The sequence below is a fragment of the Alosa pseudoharengus genome, unplaced genomic scaffold (genome assembly GCF_046254945.1).
Source record: "Alosa pseudoharengus isolate Yale_2024_CS ecotype anadromous, Long Island Sound unplaced genomic scaffold, YU_APseudo_1.1 YU_APseudo_1.1_scf_23, whole genome shotgun sequence".
Classification (NCBI taxonomy): Eukaryota; Metazoa; Chordata; class Actinopteri; order Clupeiformes; family Clupeidae; genus Alosa; species Alosa pseudoharengus.
The window spans coordinates 32,281,991-32,301,385 of record NW_027468685.1 but is presented as its reverse complement, the minus strand read 5'-3'; the positions used below and the strand labels follow the sequence as shown (position 1 = coordinate 32,301,385).

Below are 19,395 nucleotides of genomic sequence, written 5' to 3'. Positions count from 1 at the left end.
ACTAGACAAGTCTGGATTGGAATGGACTGGATTGGAATGGGATTGCTGAGATATTAGCCTACTTCAAGTGATTGTTGATTGGATTGGATTGAATTGGATTGGATTGGGATTGGACTGGACTGGACTGAATTGGAGAGGCCTGGATTGGATTGGACTGGACTGGACTGGACTGGACTGGATTGGACTGGACTGGACTGGACTGGACTGGACTGGATTGGATTGGACTGGACTGGATTGGGATTGGGATTGCAGAGATATGAGCTTACTTCATGTGATTGTTGATTAGATTGGATTTAATTGGGCTGGACTGGATTGGATTGGATTGGATTGGATTGGATTGGACTGGATTGGATTGGGATTGGACTGGACTGGACTGAATTGGACAGGACTGGACTGGATTGGATTGGACTGGACTGGACTGGACTGGATTGGACTGGACTGGATTGGGATTGGGATTGCAGAGATATGAGCCTACTTCATGTGATTGTTGAATAGATTGGATTTAATTGGGCTGGACTGGATTGGATTGGACTGGACTGGATTGGATTTGATTGGACTGGATTGGGATTGCTGAGATATGAGACTACTTCATGTGATTGTTGATTGGATTGGATTGGATTGGATTGAATTGGATTGGACTGGACTGGACTGGACTGGACTGGATTGGATTGGATTGTACTGGACTGGACTGGATTGGATTGGATTGGATTGGACTGGAATGGAATGGAATGGAATGGATTGGATTGGATTGGGATTGGACTGGACTGAATTGGACAGGACTGGACTGGATTGGATTGGACTGGACTGGACTGGACTGGATTGGATTGGATTGGGATTGGACTGGACTGAATTGGACAGGACTGGACTGGATTGGATTGGACTGGACTGAATTGGACAGGACTGGATTGGATTGGATTGGATTGGAATGGAATGGAATGGAATGGAATGGACTGGATTGGATTGGGATTGGACTGGACTGAATTGGACAGGACTGGACTGGACTGGACTGGATTGGATTGGACTGGATTGGATTGGATTGGATTGGGATTGGACTGGACTGAATTGGACAGGACTGGACTGGATTGGATTGGACTGGACTGGATTGGGATTGGGATTGCAGAGATATGAGTTTACTTCATGTGATTGTTGATTAGATTGGATTTAATTGGGCTGGACTGGATTGGAATGGATTGGATTGGATTGGATTGGATTGGATTGGATTGGACTGGATTGGGATTGGACTGGACTGGACTGAATTGGACAGGACTGGATTGGATTGGATTGGACTGGACTGGACTGGACTGGACTGGACTGGATTGGATTGGACTGGACTGGATTGGGATTGGGATTGCAGAGATATGAGCCTACTTCATGTGATTGTTGAATAGATTGGATTTAATTGGGCTGGACTGGATTTGATTGGATTGGACTGGACTGGACTGGATTGGATTTGATTGGACTGGATTGGGATTGCTGAGATATGAGACTACTTCATGTGATTGTTGATTGGATTGGATTGGATTGGAATGGAATGGAATGGAATGGAATGGACTGGATTGGATTGGATTGGATTGGGATTGGACTGGACTGAATTGGACAGGACTGGACTGGACTGGACTGGACTGGATTGGATTGGACTGGATTGGATTGGATTGGATTGGGATTGGACTGGACTGAATTGGACAGGACTGGATTGGATTGGACTGGACTGTATTGGGATTGGGATTGCAGAGATATGAGCCTACTTCATATGATTGTTCATTGGATTGGATTTAATTGGACTGGATTGGATTGGATTGGACTGGATTGGATTTGATTGGACTGGATTGGGATTACTGAGATATGAGACTACTTCATGTGATTGTCGATTGGATTGGATTTAATTGGATTGTACTGGACTGGATTGGATTGGACTGGATTGGATTTGATTGGATTGGATTGGGATTGCTGAGATATGAGCCTACTTCATGTGATGGTTGATTGGATTGGATTGAATTGGACTGGATTGGATTGGGATTGCTGAGATATGAGCCTACTTCATGTGATTGTTGATTGGATTGGATTGAATTGGACTGGATTGGGATTGGGTCTTGAGTCCATGTACAAAGTTTGATTTCAATCCATGAAAGCGTAAGATTTGAGCCTAATTCATGTCATAGTTTTCCCTAGTGGTCAAAAGACACCAAATGTATTGTAGCTATTCAGGATGTGTTCATGAGTCCACGTACCAAGTTTGGTGTTGATACGAGAAAGTCTTGCTAATTATGGCACCCCTAGTGGTCAAAAGTCACCAAATGTATTGTGCGTCCTCAGGTTGTGACCACGAGTCCACGTACCAAGTTTGAGGTTGATACGAGAAAGTATTGCTAATTATAGCGCCCCTAGTGGTCAAAGTACACCAAATGTTTTGTGTGTCCTCAGGATGGGGTCCCAAGTCTATGAACCAAGTTTGGTTTTGATATGTGAAAGCGTTGCTGAGATAGGAGCTAACTTCCTGTAACTCTAGCGCCCCCCTAGTGGTCGAAGGTCACCAAATTGATTGTGTGTCCTCAGGGAGGAGTTCCAAGTCCATATACCAAGTTTGGTTTTGATATGTGAAAGTGTTGCTGAGATATGAGCCTACTTCCTGTGATTATAGCGCCCCCATAGTGGTCAAAAGTCGCCAAATTTATTGAGCCTTCTCCTAATTGGGTCCTGAGCCCATGTATCGAGTTTGGTTTTGATACATGAAATCTTGGCTGAGATAACAGTTTACTTCCTGATTGGCGGCTTTTCAATTTTGATTGGTCGTCACGGCCGACCTGTTTTGAATAAAGGTCAAAAAAGCAATGCGTTTGTGAGACATGGTCTGAAGATCATCTGTGCCAAGTTTCATGAAAAATGGATGAAATTTGTGACCTGTGAAAACTTTTAAGTGTTTTTGATTTAATCCAATATGGCGGTCCAATCAATTATGTTAATGTCAAAAGTTGATATGTGTCAACCTAAGGCCCTCCCAAAGTATTAACAGAGATAACTAATATGTTTTAATTTCAAACACATCACCCCATAGAGGCCAAAACATACTTTTGTTAATTATAGCGCCACCTGTAGGTCAAAAGTCATCAAATTTATTGAGCCTCCTCCTAATTGGGTCCTGAGCCCATGTACTGAGTTTGGTTTTGATATGTGAAAGCCTTGCCGAGATCTGAGTTCACTTCCTGTTCGGCGGCTTCGCCGCCAATTTTGATTGGTCGTGACTGGCGACCAGTTTTGAGTATGGGTGTCAAAGTCAATGCAATTATGAGACAGGGTCTGAAGATCATCTGTGTGAAGTTTCGTGAAAATTGGATGAAGTTTGTGACCTGTGAAAACTTTTAAGTGTTTTTGATGAAATTCAATATGGCGGTCCAATCAATTATGTTAATGTCAAAAGTTGATATGTGTCAGCCTAAGGACCTCCCAAAGTATTAACAGAGATCACTAATATGTTTTAATTTCAAACACATCACCCCATAGAGGCCAAAACGTAGTTTTGTTAATTATAGCGCCACCTGTAGGTCAAAAGTCATGAAATTTATTGAGCCTCCTCCTAATTGGGTCCTGAGTTCATGTACTGAGTTTGGTTTTGATATGTTAAAGCCTTGCTGAGATCTGAGTTCACTTCCTGTTTGGCGGCTTCGCCGCCAATTTTGATTGGTCGTGACAGGCGACCAGTTGTGAGTATGGGTGTCAAAGGCAATGCAATTATGAGGCATGGTCTGAAGATCATCTGTGTGAAGTTTCGTGAAAATTGGATGAAGTTTGTGACCTGTGAAAACTTTTAAGTGTTTTTGATGAAATACAATATGGCGGAGGTCCAATATGGCGGAAAGTAACGTAATAGGAGTTAGTGAACTCAGGTCAGTCCAGGGGTTCCAACTGTATATGGATGTTCAAAATTGGACATACGGTTCAAAAGTTAAGTGCATGGATGCAATGGCAACTTTGACCCATTGGTGGCGCTAGACTGCCTGGGGTTCAGACTTGAAAATTTGTGAAATGGAATATGGGAATGTATGGAATGTATGTGCCAAATTTCACAACTTTTTACTGTACGGTTCTATGGGCTGCCATAGACTTCAATGGCAGCGGAAAGATGTGTAATAATAATAATAAGAAAAGGTAGAATCACTATGGGTTGCCGCGCAGCTTCGCTGCTTGGCCCCCAATAAGAATACGTAGAATCACTATGGGTTGCCTCGCAGCTTCGCTGCTTCGCCCCCAATAAGAACAAAGAGAAACACAATGGTTGCCTCGCAGCTTCGCTGCTTGGCCCCCAATAACTAGAAAAGCATTTCCTGAAGGAAATACAGTGCATGAAAATGCAAAAATATGATGAGTTCATATGGTTAAATTATTTGCTTGGTAGATAAGGTTTACTATAGTTGGAATGACTGAACAGTTAAATAGGTTGATAATTGAAATGGTTAAATTATTTAGGCAGATAGTTGACGATAACTAACAGTTGGAATGGCTCCAATGTTTGCTAGTAGTTATGCTAACTATGTTAAAGATAATAATGGTAACCAAGTAACTATGCTAACTAGCATGCTACCAATGTTAAAATGTTAACTATGCTAATCATATGACTTAGCTAACCTAGCTAATCATTTTTATTAGTTATGATAACTATGCTAATTAGCATGTTAACATGCTAACTATGTTAACCATGTGACTTAGCTAACTTAGCTAATCATTTTTAGCAGTTTTGCTAATAATGCTAACTAGCATGTTAACATGCTAGCATGCTAACTATGCTAACCATGTGACTTAGCTAACTTAGCTAATCATTTTTAATAGTTTTGCTAAAAATGCTAACTAACATGTTAGCATGCTAACATGCTAACCATGTGACTTAGCTAACTTAGCTCATAATTTTTAGTAGTTTTGCTAAAAAATGCTAACTAGCATGCTAGCATGCTAGCATGCTAACTATGCTAACCATATGACTTAGCTAACTTAGCTAATCATTTTTAGCAGTTTTATAAAAAATGCTAACTAGCATGCTAACATGTTAGCATGTTAACTATGCTAACCATGTGACTTAGCTAACTTAGCTAATCATTTTTAGCAGTTTTGCAAAAAATGCTAACTAGCATGCTAACATGCTAGTATGCTAACTATGCTAACCATGCTAACTAGCTACAGTGGGTAGGAGTCATAGTTGATGACAAGTAACAGTTACAATGGCTGAACAGTTAAAAAGTTCAGTAGTTTAAAGGGTTAAATTGTTTAACAGTGAAATATTGTAGTGAGGACTTTTATTTTGAAACAGTTTTTGGCAGAGGAAGCAGTTGAACAGGATGTGTAGTCTTAATAGGGCCAGTTTGTATGCTTAAAGCCTGAGACTGGCAGTTGAAACAGGTGGCCCGAACACCTGCCATAGGATTCTAATTGCTTAACGGCCGTATTGTGATGTCATAATCATAATGTTAAGTCAATGGGGAAATTTTGATTAGTTTTTAATTAATAGTTTAAAAAGTATAAAAGTTACAAAGTTGAAAAATACAAAGCTCACATGTCCTAAGTAAGACCTACGTAACATAGTTTGAATGAAGTTTCTACGTTAAACGGTTGAAGCTGCATTAAGTGCGTTAGAAGAAGAATAATAATAAAATGCCTTGGAATAACAGTACAGTGCATTTTCATGCACTGTAATAAAATGCCTTGGAATAACAGTACAGTGCATTTTCATGCACTGTAATAATAATAATAATAATAAAATGCCTTGGAATAACAGTACAGTGCATTTTCATGCACTGTAATAATAATAATAAAATGCCTTGGAATAACAGTACAGTGCATTTTCATGCACTGTAATAATAATAATAATAAAATGCCTTGGAATAACAGTACAGTGCATTTTCATGCACTGTAATAATAAAATGCCTTGGAATAACAGTACAGTGCATTTTCATGCACTGTAATAACTAGAAAAGCATTTCCTGAAGGAAATACAGTGCATGAAAATTCAAAAATATGATGAGTTCATATGGTTAAATTATTTGCTTGGTAGATAAGGTTTAATATAGTTGGAATGACTAAACAGTTAAATAGGTTGATAATTGAAATGGTTAAATTATTTAGGCAGATAGTTGATGATAACTAACAGTTGGAATGGTTCCAATGTTTTCTAGTAGTTATGCTAACTATGTTAACCAAGTTACTATGCTAACTAGCATGCTACCAATGTTAAAATGTTAACTATGCTAATCATATGACTTAGCTAACCTAGCTAATCATTTTTATTAGTTATGATAACTATGCTAATTAGCATGTTAACATGCTAACTATGTTAACCATGTGACTTAGCTAACTTAGCTAATCATTTTTAGCAGTTTTGCTAATAATGCTAACTAGCATGTTAACATGCTAGCATGCTAACCATGTGACTTAGCTAACTTAGCTAATCATTTTTAATAGTTTTGCTAAAAATGCTAACTAACATGTTAGCATGCTAACTATGCTAACCATGTGACTTAGCTAACTTAGCTAATCATTTTTAGCATGCTAACTATGCTAACCATGTGACTTAGCTAACTTAGCTAATCATTTTTAGCAGTTTTGTAAAAAATGCTAACTAGCATGCTAACATGCTAGCATGCTAACTATGCTAACCATGTGACTTAGCTAACTTAGCTAATCATTTTTAGTAGTTTTGCTAAAAATGCTAACTAGCATGCTAACATGCTAGCATGCTAACATGCTAGTATGCTAACTATGCTAACCATGCTAACTAGCTACAGTGGGTAGGAATCATAGTTGATGACAAGTAACAGTTACAATGGCTGAACAGTTAAAAAGTTCAGTAGTTTAAAGGGTTAAATTGTTTAACAGTGAAATATTGTAGTGAGGACTTTTATTTTGAAACAGTTTCTGGCAGAGGAAGCAGTTGAACAGGATGTGTAGTCTTAATAGGGCCAGTTTGTATGCTTAAAGCCTGAGAATGGCAGTTGAAACAGGTGGCCCGAACACCTGCCATAGGATTCTAATTGCTGTGATGTCATAAAGGGCAATGTTAAGTCAATGGGGAAATTTTTATAGTTTTTAATTAATAGTTTAAAAAGTATAAAAGTTACAAAGTTGAAAAATACATAGCACCCATGTCCTAAGTAAGACCTACGTAACATAGTTTGAATGAAGTTTCTACGTTAAACGGTTGAAGCTGCATTAAACGCGTTAGAAGAAGAATAAGAATAAGCATAAGAATAAGAAGCCTAGGAAGAACAGTACAGTGCATTTTCATGCACTGTAATAAGAAGAAGCCTAGGAAGAACAGTACAGTGCATTTTCATGCACTGTAATAAGAAGAAGCCTAGGAAGAACAGTACAGTGCATTTTCATGCACTGTAATAAATATAGCTGCAAGCAGCAATGTGGGGGCCAAGCAGTCAGTTCAGCAGTCCAGATTTGCCATGCAACTCAATGCCGTGGCATCAGGCATATAGCATTAAGCAGTCACAGCAAGTTCCATGTCAAACAACCCAAGATTGGCTGAGTTACAAGGTCAAGTTTCACATCAAAACAAAACTGATTTTGTGTGGCTGAACCAGGGCTGAGTGTTGCCGCCCCCTCACCCAGCCAACCCACCGCCGCAATCGCCCGTGCCCGTCCCACCCTGCCCCACCCTTGCACGCGCACGCTTTAGAATTAACTGGATGGAACTCGCTGTCATCAGTTTCACATTAAAAATAAAAGATCAATTGAGATATTATCATGCTTGCTGTGATTTCAATGCCCCCATAGAGGTCAAAGGTCACCAAATTATTTGTGCATCATCAGGATGAACCAGACGGTTCTATGGGCTGCCATTGACCTCCATTGCAGAATAATGCAGCAACTACAGGCCAAAATACATTTTTGCCAATTACAGAGCCCCCTAGAGGTCAAAGGTCACCAAATTTATTGAGCATCCTCCTGGTTGGTCCTGAGGGCCATGTACTAAGTTTGGTTTTGATACATGAAAGCGTTGCTGAGATATGAGCTCACTTCCTGTTTGGCGTCTTCGCCATAAATTTCGATTGGCTGTTACAGGCGAACGCTTCTGTCAATTGTTCCAGAAAAAAATACAATGATAAGGCATGGTCTGAAGATGGTCTCTGCCAATTTTGGTGAGGATCAGCTGAAATTTGTGACTTGCCAATACTTATTAATTTTTTTGATTAAATCCAATATGGCGGCCAAATCAGTTATGTTGATGTCACAAGTTGTCTTTTGTTGACCTAAGCACCTTCCACAGTATTGTCAGACACCAATAGTGGGTTTTAATTCTAAGCACAACAGCAGCTACAGGCCAAAAGGCATGTGTCTTAATTGCAGCGCCCCCTAGAGGTCAAAGGTTACCAAAAATTTTGAGCATCCTCCTGATGGGTTCAGTAGTCCATATACTACGTTTGGTTATGATACATGAAAGGGTTGCTGAGATATGAGTTCACTTCCTGTTTGGCGGCTTCGCCGCAAATTTTGATTGGCTGTTACGGGCGAACGGTTTTATTTCCGAAGACAAAAAGTAATTCCTGAAAGTATCGTGTTCTGTAGATGATGTGTGTGAAGTTTGGTGTCGTTTGGACAAAATTTGTGACCAGAGAAGACGTTATAGTGTTTTTGATCGATCAAATCCAAAATGGCGGAAAATCCATCATGGCGGAAAATGACGTCATAGGGTGCGTTGAACTCGGCTTGGCCCAAGGATTCCAACGATACCTCATTTTTGACAATCGGCCATACGGGTCAGAAGTTACGTGTGTGAACGCAAGTCCAACTTTGGCCTGTTGGTGGCGCTAGAGCGCTGGAGGTGCCGGCATGAAACTTGGTGAGATTAATTATTGGACTGTCCCCAATCAGTGTGCCAAAATTCACAACTTTTCACCAGACGGTTCTATGGGCTGCCATAGACTTCCATGGCGGAATAATAATAATAAATATAGCTGCAAGCAGCAATGTGGGGGCCAAGCAGACTGTTCAGCAGGCCAGATTTGCCATGCAACTCAATGCCGTGGCATCAGGCATATAGCATTAAGCAGTCACAGCAAGTTCCATGTCAAACAACCCAAGAATGGCTGAGTTACAAGGTCAAGTTTCACATCAAAACATAACTGATTTTGTGGGGCTGAACCAGGGCTGAGAGTCGCCGCCCCCTCACCCAGCCAACCCACCGCCACTACCCGTCCCACCCCGCCCCACCCTTGCACGCACGCATTAGAATGAACTTGATGGAACTCGGTGTCATCAGTTTCACATCAAAAATAAAATTACAGAGCCCCCTAGAGGTCAAAGGTCACCAAATTTCTTGAGCGTCCTCCTGGTGGGTCCTGAGGACCATGTACTAAGTTTTGTTTTTGATACATGAAAGCGTTGCTGAGATATGAGCTCACTTCCTGTTTGGCGGCTTCGCCGCAAATTTCGATTGGCTGTTACAGGCGAACGCTTCAGTCAATTGTTCCAGAAAAAAATACACTGATAAGGCATGGTCTGAAGATGGTCTCTGCCAATTTTGGCGAGGATCAGCTGAAATTTGTGACTTGCGAATACTTATTCATGTTTTTGATTAAATCCAATATGGCGGCCAAATCAATTATGTTGATGTCACAAGTTGTCCTCTGTTGACCTAAGGACCTTCCACAGTATTGTCAGATACCACTAGTGCATTTTAATTCTAAGCACAACAGCAGCTAAAGGCCAAAAGGCATGTGTCTTAATTGCAGCGCCCCCTAGAGGTCAAAGGTTACCAAAATTTTTGAGCGTCCTCTTGATGGGGTCAGTAGTCTATATACTACGTTTGGTTATGATACATGAAAGGGTTGCTGAGATATGAGTTCACTTCCTGTTTGGCGGCTTCGCCACAAAATTTGATTGGCTGTTACGGGCGAACGGTTTTATTTCCGAAGACAAAAAGTAATGCGCTAAAGTAGCGTGTTCTGTAGATGATGTGTGTGAAGTTTGGTGTCGATTGGACAAAATTTGTGACCAGAGAAGCCGTTTTAGTGTTTTTGATAAAATCCAAAATGGCGGAAAATCCATCATGGCGGAAAATGACGTCATAGGGTGCGTTGAACTCGTCTTGGCCCAAGGAATCCAACGATACCTCATTTTTGACAATCGGTCATACGGGTCAGAAGTTACGTGCGTGAACGCACGTCCAACTTTGGCCTGTTGGTGGCGCTAGAGCGGTAAAGGTGCCAACATGAAACTTGGTGAAATTGACCATGAGACTGTCCTCAATCAGTGTGCCAAATTTCACAACTTTTCACCAGACGGTTCTATGGGCTGCCATAGACTCCAATGGCGGAAGAAAGATGTTAAATAATAATAATAATAAGAAATCATAGAAACACAATGGTTGCCTCGCAGCTTCGCTGCTTGGCCCCCAAATATAGCTGCAAGCAGCAATGTGGGGGCCAAGCAGTCAGTTCAGCAGGCCAGATTTGCCATGTAAGTCAAAGCCGTTGCATCAGACATATAGCCTTAAGCAGTCACAGCAAGTTCCATGCCATACAACCCAAGATTGGCTGAGTTACAAGGTCAAGTTTCACATCAAAACATAACTGATTTTTTCGAGCTGAACCAGGGCTGAGTGTCGCCACCCCCTCCCCCAGCCAGCCCACCACCGCAACCGCCCCTGCCCATCCCACACCCTTGCACGCACGCTTTAGAATGAACTGGATGGAACTTGCCGTCATCAGTTTCACATCAAAAATAAAAGATTGACTGAGATATGATCACACTTGCTGTGATTTAAACAGAGAGGTCAAAAATTGACGTCATAGGGTGTGTTGAACTCGGCTTGGCCCAAGGATTCCAATGATACCTCATTTTGCCATTCGGGTCAACAGGTCAAAAGTTACGTCCGTGAACACAAATCCAACTTTGGCCTGTCGGTGGCGCTAGAGCGCTTGAGGTGCCGGCATGAAACTTGGTGAAATGAATTATTGGACTGTCCCCAATTAGTGTGCAAAATTGTATAACTTTTTACCATACGGTTCTATGGGCTGCCATTGACTTCCATTGCAAAATAATGCACATCAGCAACTACTGGCCAAAATGCATTTTTGTCAATTACGGAGCCCCCTAGAGGTCAAATGTCACCAAATTTCTTGAGCGTCCTCCCGATGGGGTCGGAGGTACATGTACTAAGTTTGGTTTTGATACATGAAAGCGTTGCTGAGATATGAGCTCACTTCCTGTTTGGCGGCTTCGCCGCAAATTTCGATTGGCTCTTACAGCCGAATGCTTCTGTCAATTGTTCCAGAAAGCAACGCACTGATAAGGCATGGTCTGAAGATGGTCTCTGCCAATTTTGGTGAGGATCCGCTGAAATTTCTGACCTGCGAAAACTTTTTGATGTTTTTGATTAAATCCAATATGGCGGCCGAATAAAATACGATGACATCACAAGTTGGCTTGTGTCGGCCTAAGGACCTCCAACAGTATTATCAGACACCACTAGTGCGTTTTAATTCTAAGCACAACAGCAGCTACAGGCCAAAAGGCATGTTTCTTAATTACAGCTCCCCCTAGAGGTCAAAGGTCACCAAATTTCTTGAGCGTCCCCCTGATGGGGTCCTGAGTCCATTTACTAAGTTTGGTTATGATAGATGAATGGGTTGCTGAGATATGAGCTCACTTCCTGTTTGGCGGCTTCGCCGCAAATTTCGATTGGATATTACGGGTGAACGGTTTAAGTTCCGAAGACAAAACACCACAACTTTTGTGAGGCTTGGTCTGAAGATCATGTGTGTCAAGTTTGGTGACGATCGGACAAAATTTGTGACCTGTGAAAAATTAGTTTCACTTTCACTAAAATCCAAAATGGCGGAAAATCCATCATGGCGGAAAATGACGTCATAGGGTGCGTTGAACTCGGCTTGGTCCAAGGATTCCAACGATACCTCATTTTTGACAATCGGCCATACGGGTCAAAAGTTACGTGCGTGAACGCACGTCCAACTTTGGCCTGTTGGTGGCGCTAGAGCGCTCGGGGTGCGGACTTGAAACTTGGTGAAATTAATCATGGGGCACTGCCTAACTAGTGTGCCAAATTTCACAACTTTTCACCAGACGGTTCTATGGGCTGCCATAGACTTCAATGGCAGAGGAAAGATGTGTAATAATAATAATAATAGGAAAAGATAGAAACACAATGGGTGCCTTCGCAGCTTCGCTGCTTGGCCCCCAATAATAAGAAAACTAACAAACACAATGGTTGCCTCGCAGCTTCGCTGCTTGGCCCCCAATAATAAGAAAACTAACAATCACAATGGTTGCCTCGCAGCTTCGCTGCTTGGCCCCCAATAATAAGAAAACTAACAATCACAATGGTTGCCTCGCAGCTTTGCTGCTTGGCCCCCAATAATAAGAAAACTAACAATCACAATGGTTGCCTCGCAGCTTCGCTGCTTGGCCCCCAATAAGAAAACTAACAATCACAATGGTTGCCTCGCAGCTTCGCTGCTTGGCCCCCAATTATTCAAGGCATATGCATTCGCTGTGTTTGCTCATGTTATAGGCTATCACCAGTTAACATGGACATCAGGATAGCTAGTAAGCTAGTAGACTAGTCTAATAGACTAATGACAAGCGTTGCTCTCTGTGGCGTAGTGGTGATAGTGCTTACTGCTTGGATCATTTTGCCTCAGTGAGACTCATGTTCGAAACCCAACAAAACCTTCGCTGATTTACTTTGACACATTTCCTGTTTGCACAACATTTTGTGTGGATGCTTAAGCAAACATGCATTAGTGATTCCCGCATGTTTTCGGCAAGATCTTGCTTCATATTCTGTCATGCACTGTAGGCTTGTGAAAATGTGAATCTCCAGCACTGGAAGGGCGGAGGCAGAGCAAAGCGTTGTTAACAAGTAGGCAGGGTCTTGTTGAATATTCACGGATTTTATGCAAATATCACAAGTTAACCTGCTCACCATCTAAACTGGAACACCGGCAAAAGATTCTTTGGACGTGTGTTTTTATAACACATGTAATAAGCAATGAACATTTGAAGATGTATTGTTTTGTTCTTCTAATATCAATAGTAGTTGTTCAGAGGTTGTAACATAATGATAAATACATGCTGCCTGTCACATTATATACCCTTGCACGTCAGAAGCAGCAGCACTATGCTATTACATCATTCACCGTAGGGACTAGTATGACGAAGACTGAGCTGCCAATCTCTCTTAACAGGTCCTGCATCATATCTACAAATATCTGTTCTGCTCTGCACAAACATAAGCAGGGTCTGATTTAGCGTGGCAGGGTGCTGATTGACAATGGTTCCCTGCAGTGTTTGGTGGATTCCCATGTTTGTGTGTTCTGTTTGACTGTACATTTTATGTGTGGCATCTCATTCCTCAGTTGTCTAACATGTTTTCTGACGGCCACTGATTGCATTAGCAGCTGAAAGACCAACTTGTAACAAGGTCCCAATTGTGGATACACCCATTAACAGTCCTTGCGACCAATGACAACTACAAACTTTTGATTGATTTTCAACAATGAACAGTTAGTTCAGTGTAATATGTTCAGCTCTCTCCCCCATCTTAATAAGTCAACATTATATGATATGACCCTATTTTTACATTATAGCCTACATATGTTATAGCCTAACCCTTATCTATAGGTGACTGATGAGATTCATGTTAGCATTCATTGGCGACACGATTAATATTGGAGCTATTTTACTGTCGCAGACCCAGACATGCTTGGTAGCCTAGGCTAAGTAGTCATAACATGAGACTTAAGCCCCCGTGTCGTCATGACTTAGGTTAGCCTATGTTCTTACTGTTGTTATCTGTAGGACATATTGTCTGTGGAACACAATTGTAGGCCTATATTTGATTTTCAGTAAGCTTATATATCAATGATAAAGCTTCTTTACTTTTTGGTGTAATTATTTAGTTTTTTTTTTATCTATGTAGGCTATTTCTTTAAAGTTACATTATTATTTTGTTAATACATGGAATAAATCACCACAAACACACGCGACTGTAGCCTATGGGCTTCTTCTGTAGCCTACCCGGCTTGTGCAGCGTGGCTAACAACGCCCCTAAAACAAATAACCGTCGGCTCCTCGAGGCTTATTTCTTAAACGAAGTTACAGCAGCTATTAGGCCCGAGGTGCAGTGAAATGGCGTCATCTGGTGGTCATACAATTCGCCCGCTATTAGACCCGAAGTGCAGGAGAAGTGTAGCCTGGCGGGGCCATCCTATATCATTGACATGTATAGTCTGGCATCGAATCATTCACCTCGCTTAATCCAAGGGGCGGGCAGAGAATTGTCTTTCAAACTGCCTAGGCATGCAATAGGCCAGCGCTACGACCATATCCGTATCCGGTCGGCAAAACGGCAAATACATCCTTCTTCGAAAGGAATGACTTAAGTGCATTGTGTTGATCTACTTTCAAAGAAAAGCACAAGTCCAACTCCTCCAAAGTTGACGCCAACGCCGATTCAAACAACCGCTCTTCGTTTGCCATAGCCACCTTCCTTGTTGTTCACCGTCGCAGGATGTCGTTATCCTGTTAAGCCCGCCTTAAGACTCTCTAACGAAATAGAGCGCTGTGATTGGCCGTCATCCACGGTGTTAAGCCAATAGAAATTCCTATGGTTCGATACTAGACGTACAAGCTGAGCAAATTAATTTGCCGCCGCTAGGGTGCGTCTAGATTTCTAGGCTAGGAGAAGTGGATATTCAACCACGCCATCCTTCAGGTTGCAGCAACACGTAGGTGTACTTTATGTGCTGTGTCATGCTGCCATCTAGTGGTTGTGGAATATATAACACCCATTATAGTTCTGGGAATAGATGTGCCCTCGAATAAATGTTTTGGGTAATCCATCTGATAAATTGTGTTTTTCTTTTTATACTTCGTACCTTTATAAATTGAAGTGTATCATTAAGGTACCTTTTTCAATGTCATTACTCTGACATTCGACATTAGTCGACCATAAATGTGGGCAATGGGCACATTGTTAGGGGTTGACACTTTGCATAAGATTTCTCCACATTACTTGATCCAAATTCTTGTTTTTTTGTTGTATAAATGTTGTACAATTATGTACTTTCGTATCAAAGTGGAATGGTTGTTTTCATAAGTCAGCGGCGTTAGTTTGAGCACATAATTGACGTTTTGTTTACATGTGTTCAATGTAAGTCAATGGGAGCCGGAAATCCATAAATAGCGGCGTCCAAAGAATCTTTTGCCGGATAGCGAGACAGCGGTAACCTAGGCCCTATGTGTCTTTTCTCCTCACACACACACACAGCTTTCAACCTGCAGCTGTCATGTGTGTGATGCTGTGACCACAAAGCAACAAATAGTAATGTTTGTAATGTTAAGTTGATTAGCTAAAATGCACCTCTCAAGTTTGTGTTGCTACCCTACCTAATGAATTTAGTTAATTTAGGCCTACTGTTGGGTTTAATAACATTTCAGAAATAGGCTACACACCCTATTGACAAACTTTTACATCTGGAGAGATCTCCTTCTAGGTAACTATCCCGTTAGTTCACGTATCACGTCATTAGTGTAGGCCTAATGCTCACCAAAATCATAGAAAATAACATTGCAAGACACTGATCTCTTCTATGATCCCAGAAAGATTTTCTTTGGCTTGTTAGTTTTTTGAACATTTAAGCTTATTTTATCTAATGACAGAAAACACTATGATTGATTTGCATTCACATATCCTACTATGCGCAACTATTTTCCACCAGCCTAAAGATTGATACTGCGCGGGATTCCGTTTGTCTCCAGTTCCACACACATATCGGATCATCCTCGACCTTGAAAGCGGAGGTCCTGTGGGTGTTGAATACCGTGACCAAACACCACTCGTACAACGGGAACGGTGATATAGCCAAACTTGTCCAAACAATGTTCCCAGACTCTAACATCGCCCAAAATAATTATTTTGAAGGGAATTTTAATGACTGAAGTTTTTTTTGTAATTCATGTAGGTCATAAATTTAAATCATAATGGTCATAAAAAGTGTTAAATTTGACTGACTGAATCCTGCAGAAAACCTGCATTTACTTTGTTTGCTGGATTGATCAACAAGCTTCATTGACGACCCCTAATTACCGACTATTCAAAAAGGTGGTTGTACTCAAAGGCATCAAGCTATAGAGACCCCTGCAGTGCTGGCCACAAATGCCAAAACACACACACACACACACAATTATTCATTGCACTCCCTCTCTCATACCCTCATACTCACTCAATTCCAGTTACTTGCTCACCCACAATGCATTGATTTTGGAATTTCTGTGTGGTATTCTCAATGTAGCATTTTTGGAGTTTTGAGATAAAGTAGATACATAGGAGGTTTGCAAAGAGTATTTTCAAAATGCAGAAATAGAGTAGGCCTATTTAATTTTGATACGTAGTGTGTGTGGCTACTGTTGTAGTTTATTTTGATTTGAAATTAAAGTATTTTATTTTAAATTTGATGTATTTTGCCCAATCCCTGGTAAGTGTAGTGTAGGCCAGAGTGAGGGATTTGAATTTAAGTGTGGCTGCTATAGGAAACCAATGAAGAGTAACTAATAGAGGAGTGACATGTGTTCTTTGGCTGATTAAAGACCAGACAACAACTTTGCATTTTGCATACCGGTAATCTGCAGTGTTCTCACTACACAAGCAGGTAGGCCAGCTAACAATGCATTGACCTATATAGCTTAACTTAATAAATTAACATGGAATGACTCCTATCAGTAACAATAATAAAACAACATTTTAAGTTAGGGACAACATTTCTTTTAACTGAAAACATGGCAGACCAACCAGCATTTTACTCGCCAACATCCCTGTTACTAGGCAAGGAAATAAAGGAAAACCCATGAATGAATAATTAGCTATGTCTAAGCGTTTGAATTGCACTGTGTCAAAAACGTTTTTTCATCTGTCTGGAAACATAGGCAATTTTGTAATGGAAGTTGTATGTTCTTTTCAGTGAGGAAAATATTTGGAAACTCTGTGAACATATCAAAGCACAACACCAACATTGCATTCAAGATGTGTATGCAGTTTTCATATCTAATGAAAGGAGAATGGTATGGTTTCATTTTACTAGCTTTAGGTCAACCATTTTCAACTCAACTCATCCTCTAAAGAGCTATTTGTTTTCTCTGTACAGGTTCCTATATGGAAGCAAAAATCCAGTCATGGAGATCAGCCAGTCGTGTGGGTATGATCCATTAAATAGATTTTCTGAATAGAACAAGACACACTAATGCTTTCAACACTTTGGGCCTCATGCAACAACATTTTCTTAAATATGTGCTGAATCTAGTCTCATAAATGGCAGGCGCATAGCAATTGTTTATCATAGTTTCTTGAGATCCTAGTAAAAAGTCTGTATCATACTTTGGTCAACATACCAAAAGAAGCAGCACATCATAATTTTCAACCCTGAATGAAGAACCCTGTTCAGAGCTTGTGTGCCTGTTTACAAACATAAGCATATTGCACAATGGCTTTGCTTCAGCATTTTGGTAACATGTCCCAAGCTTGCAGGATAAAAGCAAACTTTTGCACTTTTGTTCGTAGGTGGAGACCTGGTCCAGATAGGTACAAGTGTGTTTAAAAAAGTGCAAAATCAAAATGTCTGCACACGTCCCTGCTGGCAACTATAAATGACGACGTCCACACATTAACTATATAACGATAAAGACATAAAGAACAATATCGTTTGCGATCACTTTCAGAGTGATTTTGAGAACAGCCAATCAGAACCCATCAAATTTTAACCATCACATTTATCAACACGAGGAGAGAATTTCCTTATCGTTGGTTAGTGTGTACTGTATGCTTTTATCATAGTTATCTTATCTTATAGTTATTGTTCCTGATGTGAACGGCCCTTTGTGCAGGATGTTAAAAATGCTTTAGAGTGCAGCAGTAAACGTTGGCAAGAAGTGTTTGTGTCAGTTGGGCTCTTTTTTCTCTCTATTTTTCTCTCATCTTGGTAAGAGTACTGTCAACCACTTGTAAACATTTCTCTAACCTAAGAGACAGAAGAGATACAAACAGAAAGAAGAGAAAATCTGTTTGTATATAGCTCCTTGCATGAGGCCCATTGTTTGCGCGTGGTTAGTGTTCATGATTGCATTTCTGTGCTTTATGTCTTCAGGATTACCATGTCATATTATTGCATAACTGGAACAGTGGAGAAAGCTACATTTATGATCTGGACACAGTACTACCTTACCCCTGCCCACTGAGTTTGTATGAAACGGAGGCCTTTCGGTCAGATCATTATCTGAAGGAATCATACAGGAGGTACAGCAAGAAGAAGCATTTCAAGCTAATTTGCACATACACTTTATTTGTCTCTTATTCTCCTCCATTGTTTCATAGAAAACTGAGAGTTATTCCAGCTGAAACCTTCTTGAGCAGCTTTGCTTCTGATCGCTCACACATGAAAGATGAGGTTGGCCATTGGAAAATGCTTCCACCCTCCTACCCCTGCATAGAGACAGCAGGTATGAAGTTTCAGTATGGTGAACATACATTTTGTTATTTATTTAACATGATGTACAACAAGGTTACAGTTCAGTCTGTTGAATGTTTTGCAGAGTCTAAAATGAACTTGAATTACTTCATCAGTATGGACGCTCAGGTTGGCTGGGGAAAAGTCTACAGTCTCTCAGAATTTATGGAACACTTTGGTGGTGAAGGATTGCCAACATTAACCAACCAACTCTCAAAATAAATGTTGTCCTGTGTTCCTAGTCTTGGTTGATCAAAGTCTATTTATTCAGAACATAGCTTATGTTTTCTTATCCTATTCTTATTCTGTTATGTCTCTTATTCTGTCATACTGTATTGTTTGGTAATGTACCTTTTACAGCAAGTTTCCTTAATAAATCTTGCTATGTTGTAAATGCTCTTGTATCAGACTATTTCTAAAGCTACTCCTTTGAAACTCCATATACAAGAAGTTGAAACTTTCCAAACAACTAAATCTTGATCAAGCTGGAGACAGTTGTGATTTCCATTGATACTCAACAGGCCTTCAATCAGTTCAAAGGGTCTGGTTGTATTTGACTGTGAGGTGCTCATAGTATGGATATGGATGTATGGTTTTGTGTTATTTGGTACAAAACTGTTTATCTAATAAAATCTTATTAATCTTATATCAAGATCAAAAACATCTTCTTGGTATTGTTTTCAGTGTAAAGAGACTTACCTAGCGTTTTTTCGTAAAATCATTTAACTTAATTGAAGAAGAGTGATTTCTTTTAAGACGTCTCATCCTGAAAACAAGCAAATTTGTCAAAAACAATACCAGAGATTTGTTTTTGCAGTGTAGGGGTAATTCTTTATAGCCTGACTCCACTTTAATAATCAATTCAATCAATAAAAATTAA

At 40.5% G+C, this 19,395-nt stretch overlaps 1 protein-coding gene across 3 annotated transcripts in view; it reads left to right on the top strand.

Moving 5' to 3' along the window:
- Positions 1-19,072, top strand: part of ntaq1 (N-terminal glutamine amidase 1) — a 36,099-nt gene extending 17,027 nt beyond the window's left edge. Inside the window, exons 2-6 of one of the 3 annotated variants that reach the window (XM_076302391.1) lie at positions 16,977-17,076; positions 17,160-17,206; positions 18,156-18,304; positions 18,383-18,507; positions 18,601-19,071. In XM_076302391.1, coding sequence (XP_076158506.1) covers positions 17,168-17,206; positions 18,156-18,304; positions 18,383-18,507; positions 18,601-18,737 — 450 coding nt within the window. In that variant the 5' untranslated portion in view covers positions 16,977-17,076; positions 17,160-17,167 and the 3' untranslated portion in view covers positions 18,738-19,071. Of the gene's footprint in view, positions 1-16,976; positions 17,077-17,159; positions 17,211-18,155; positions 18,305-18,382; positions 18,508-18,600 lie in introns of all 3 variants that reach the window. The other 2 variants (XM_076302389.1, XM_076302390.1) reach the window with 2 other exon arrangements.
- Positions 19,073-19,395: the final 323 nt, after the last annotated feature.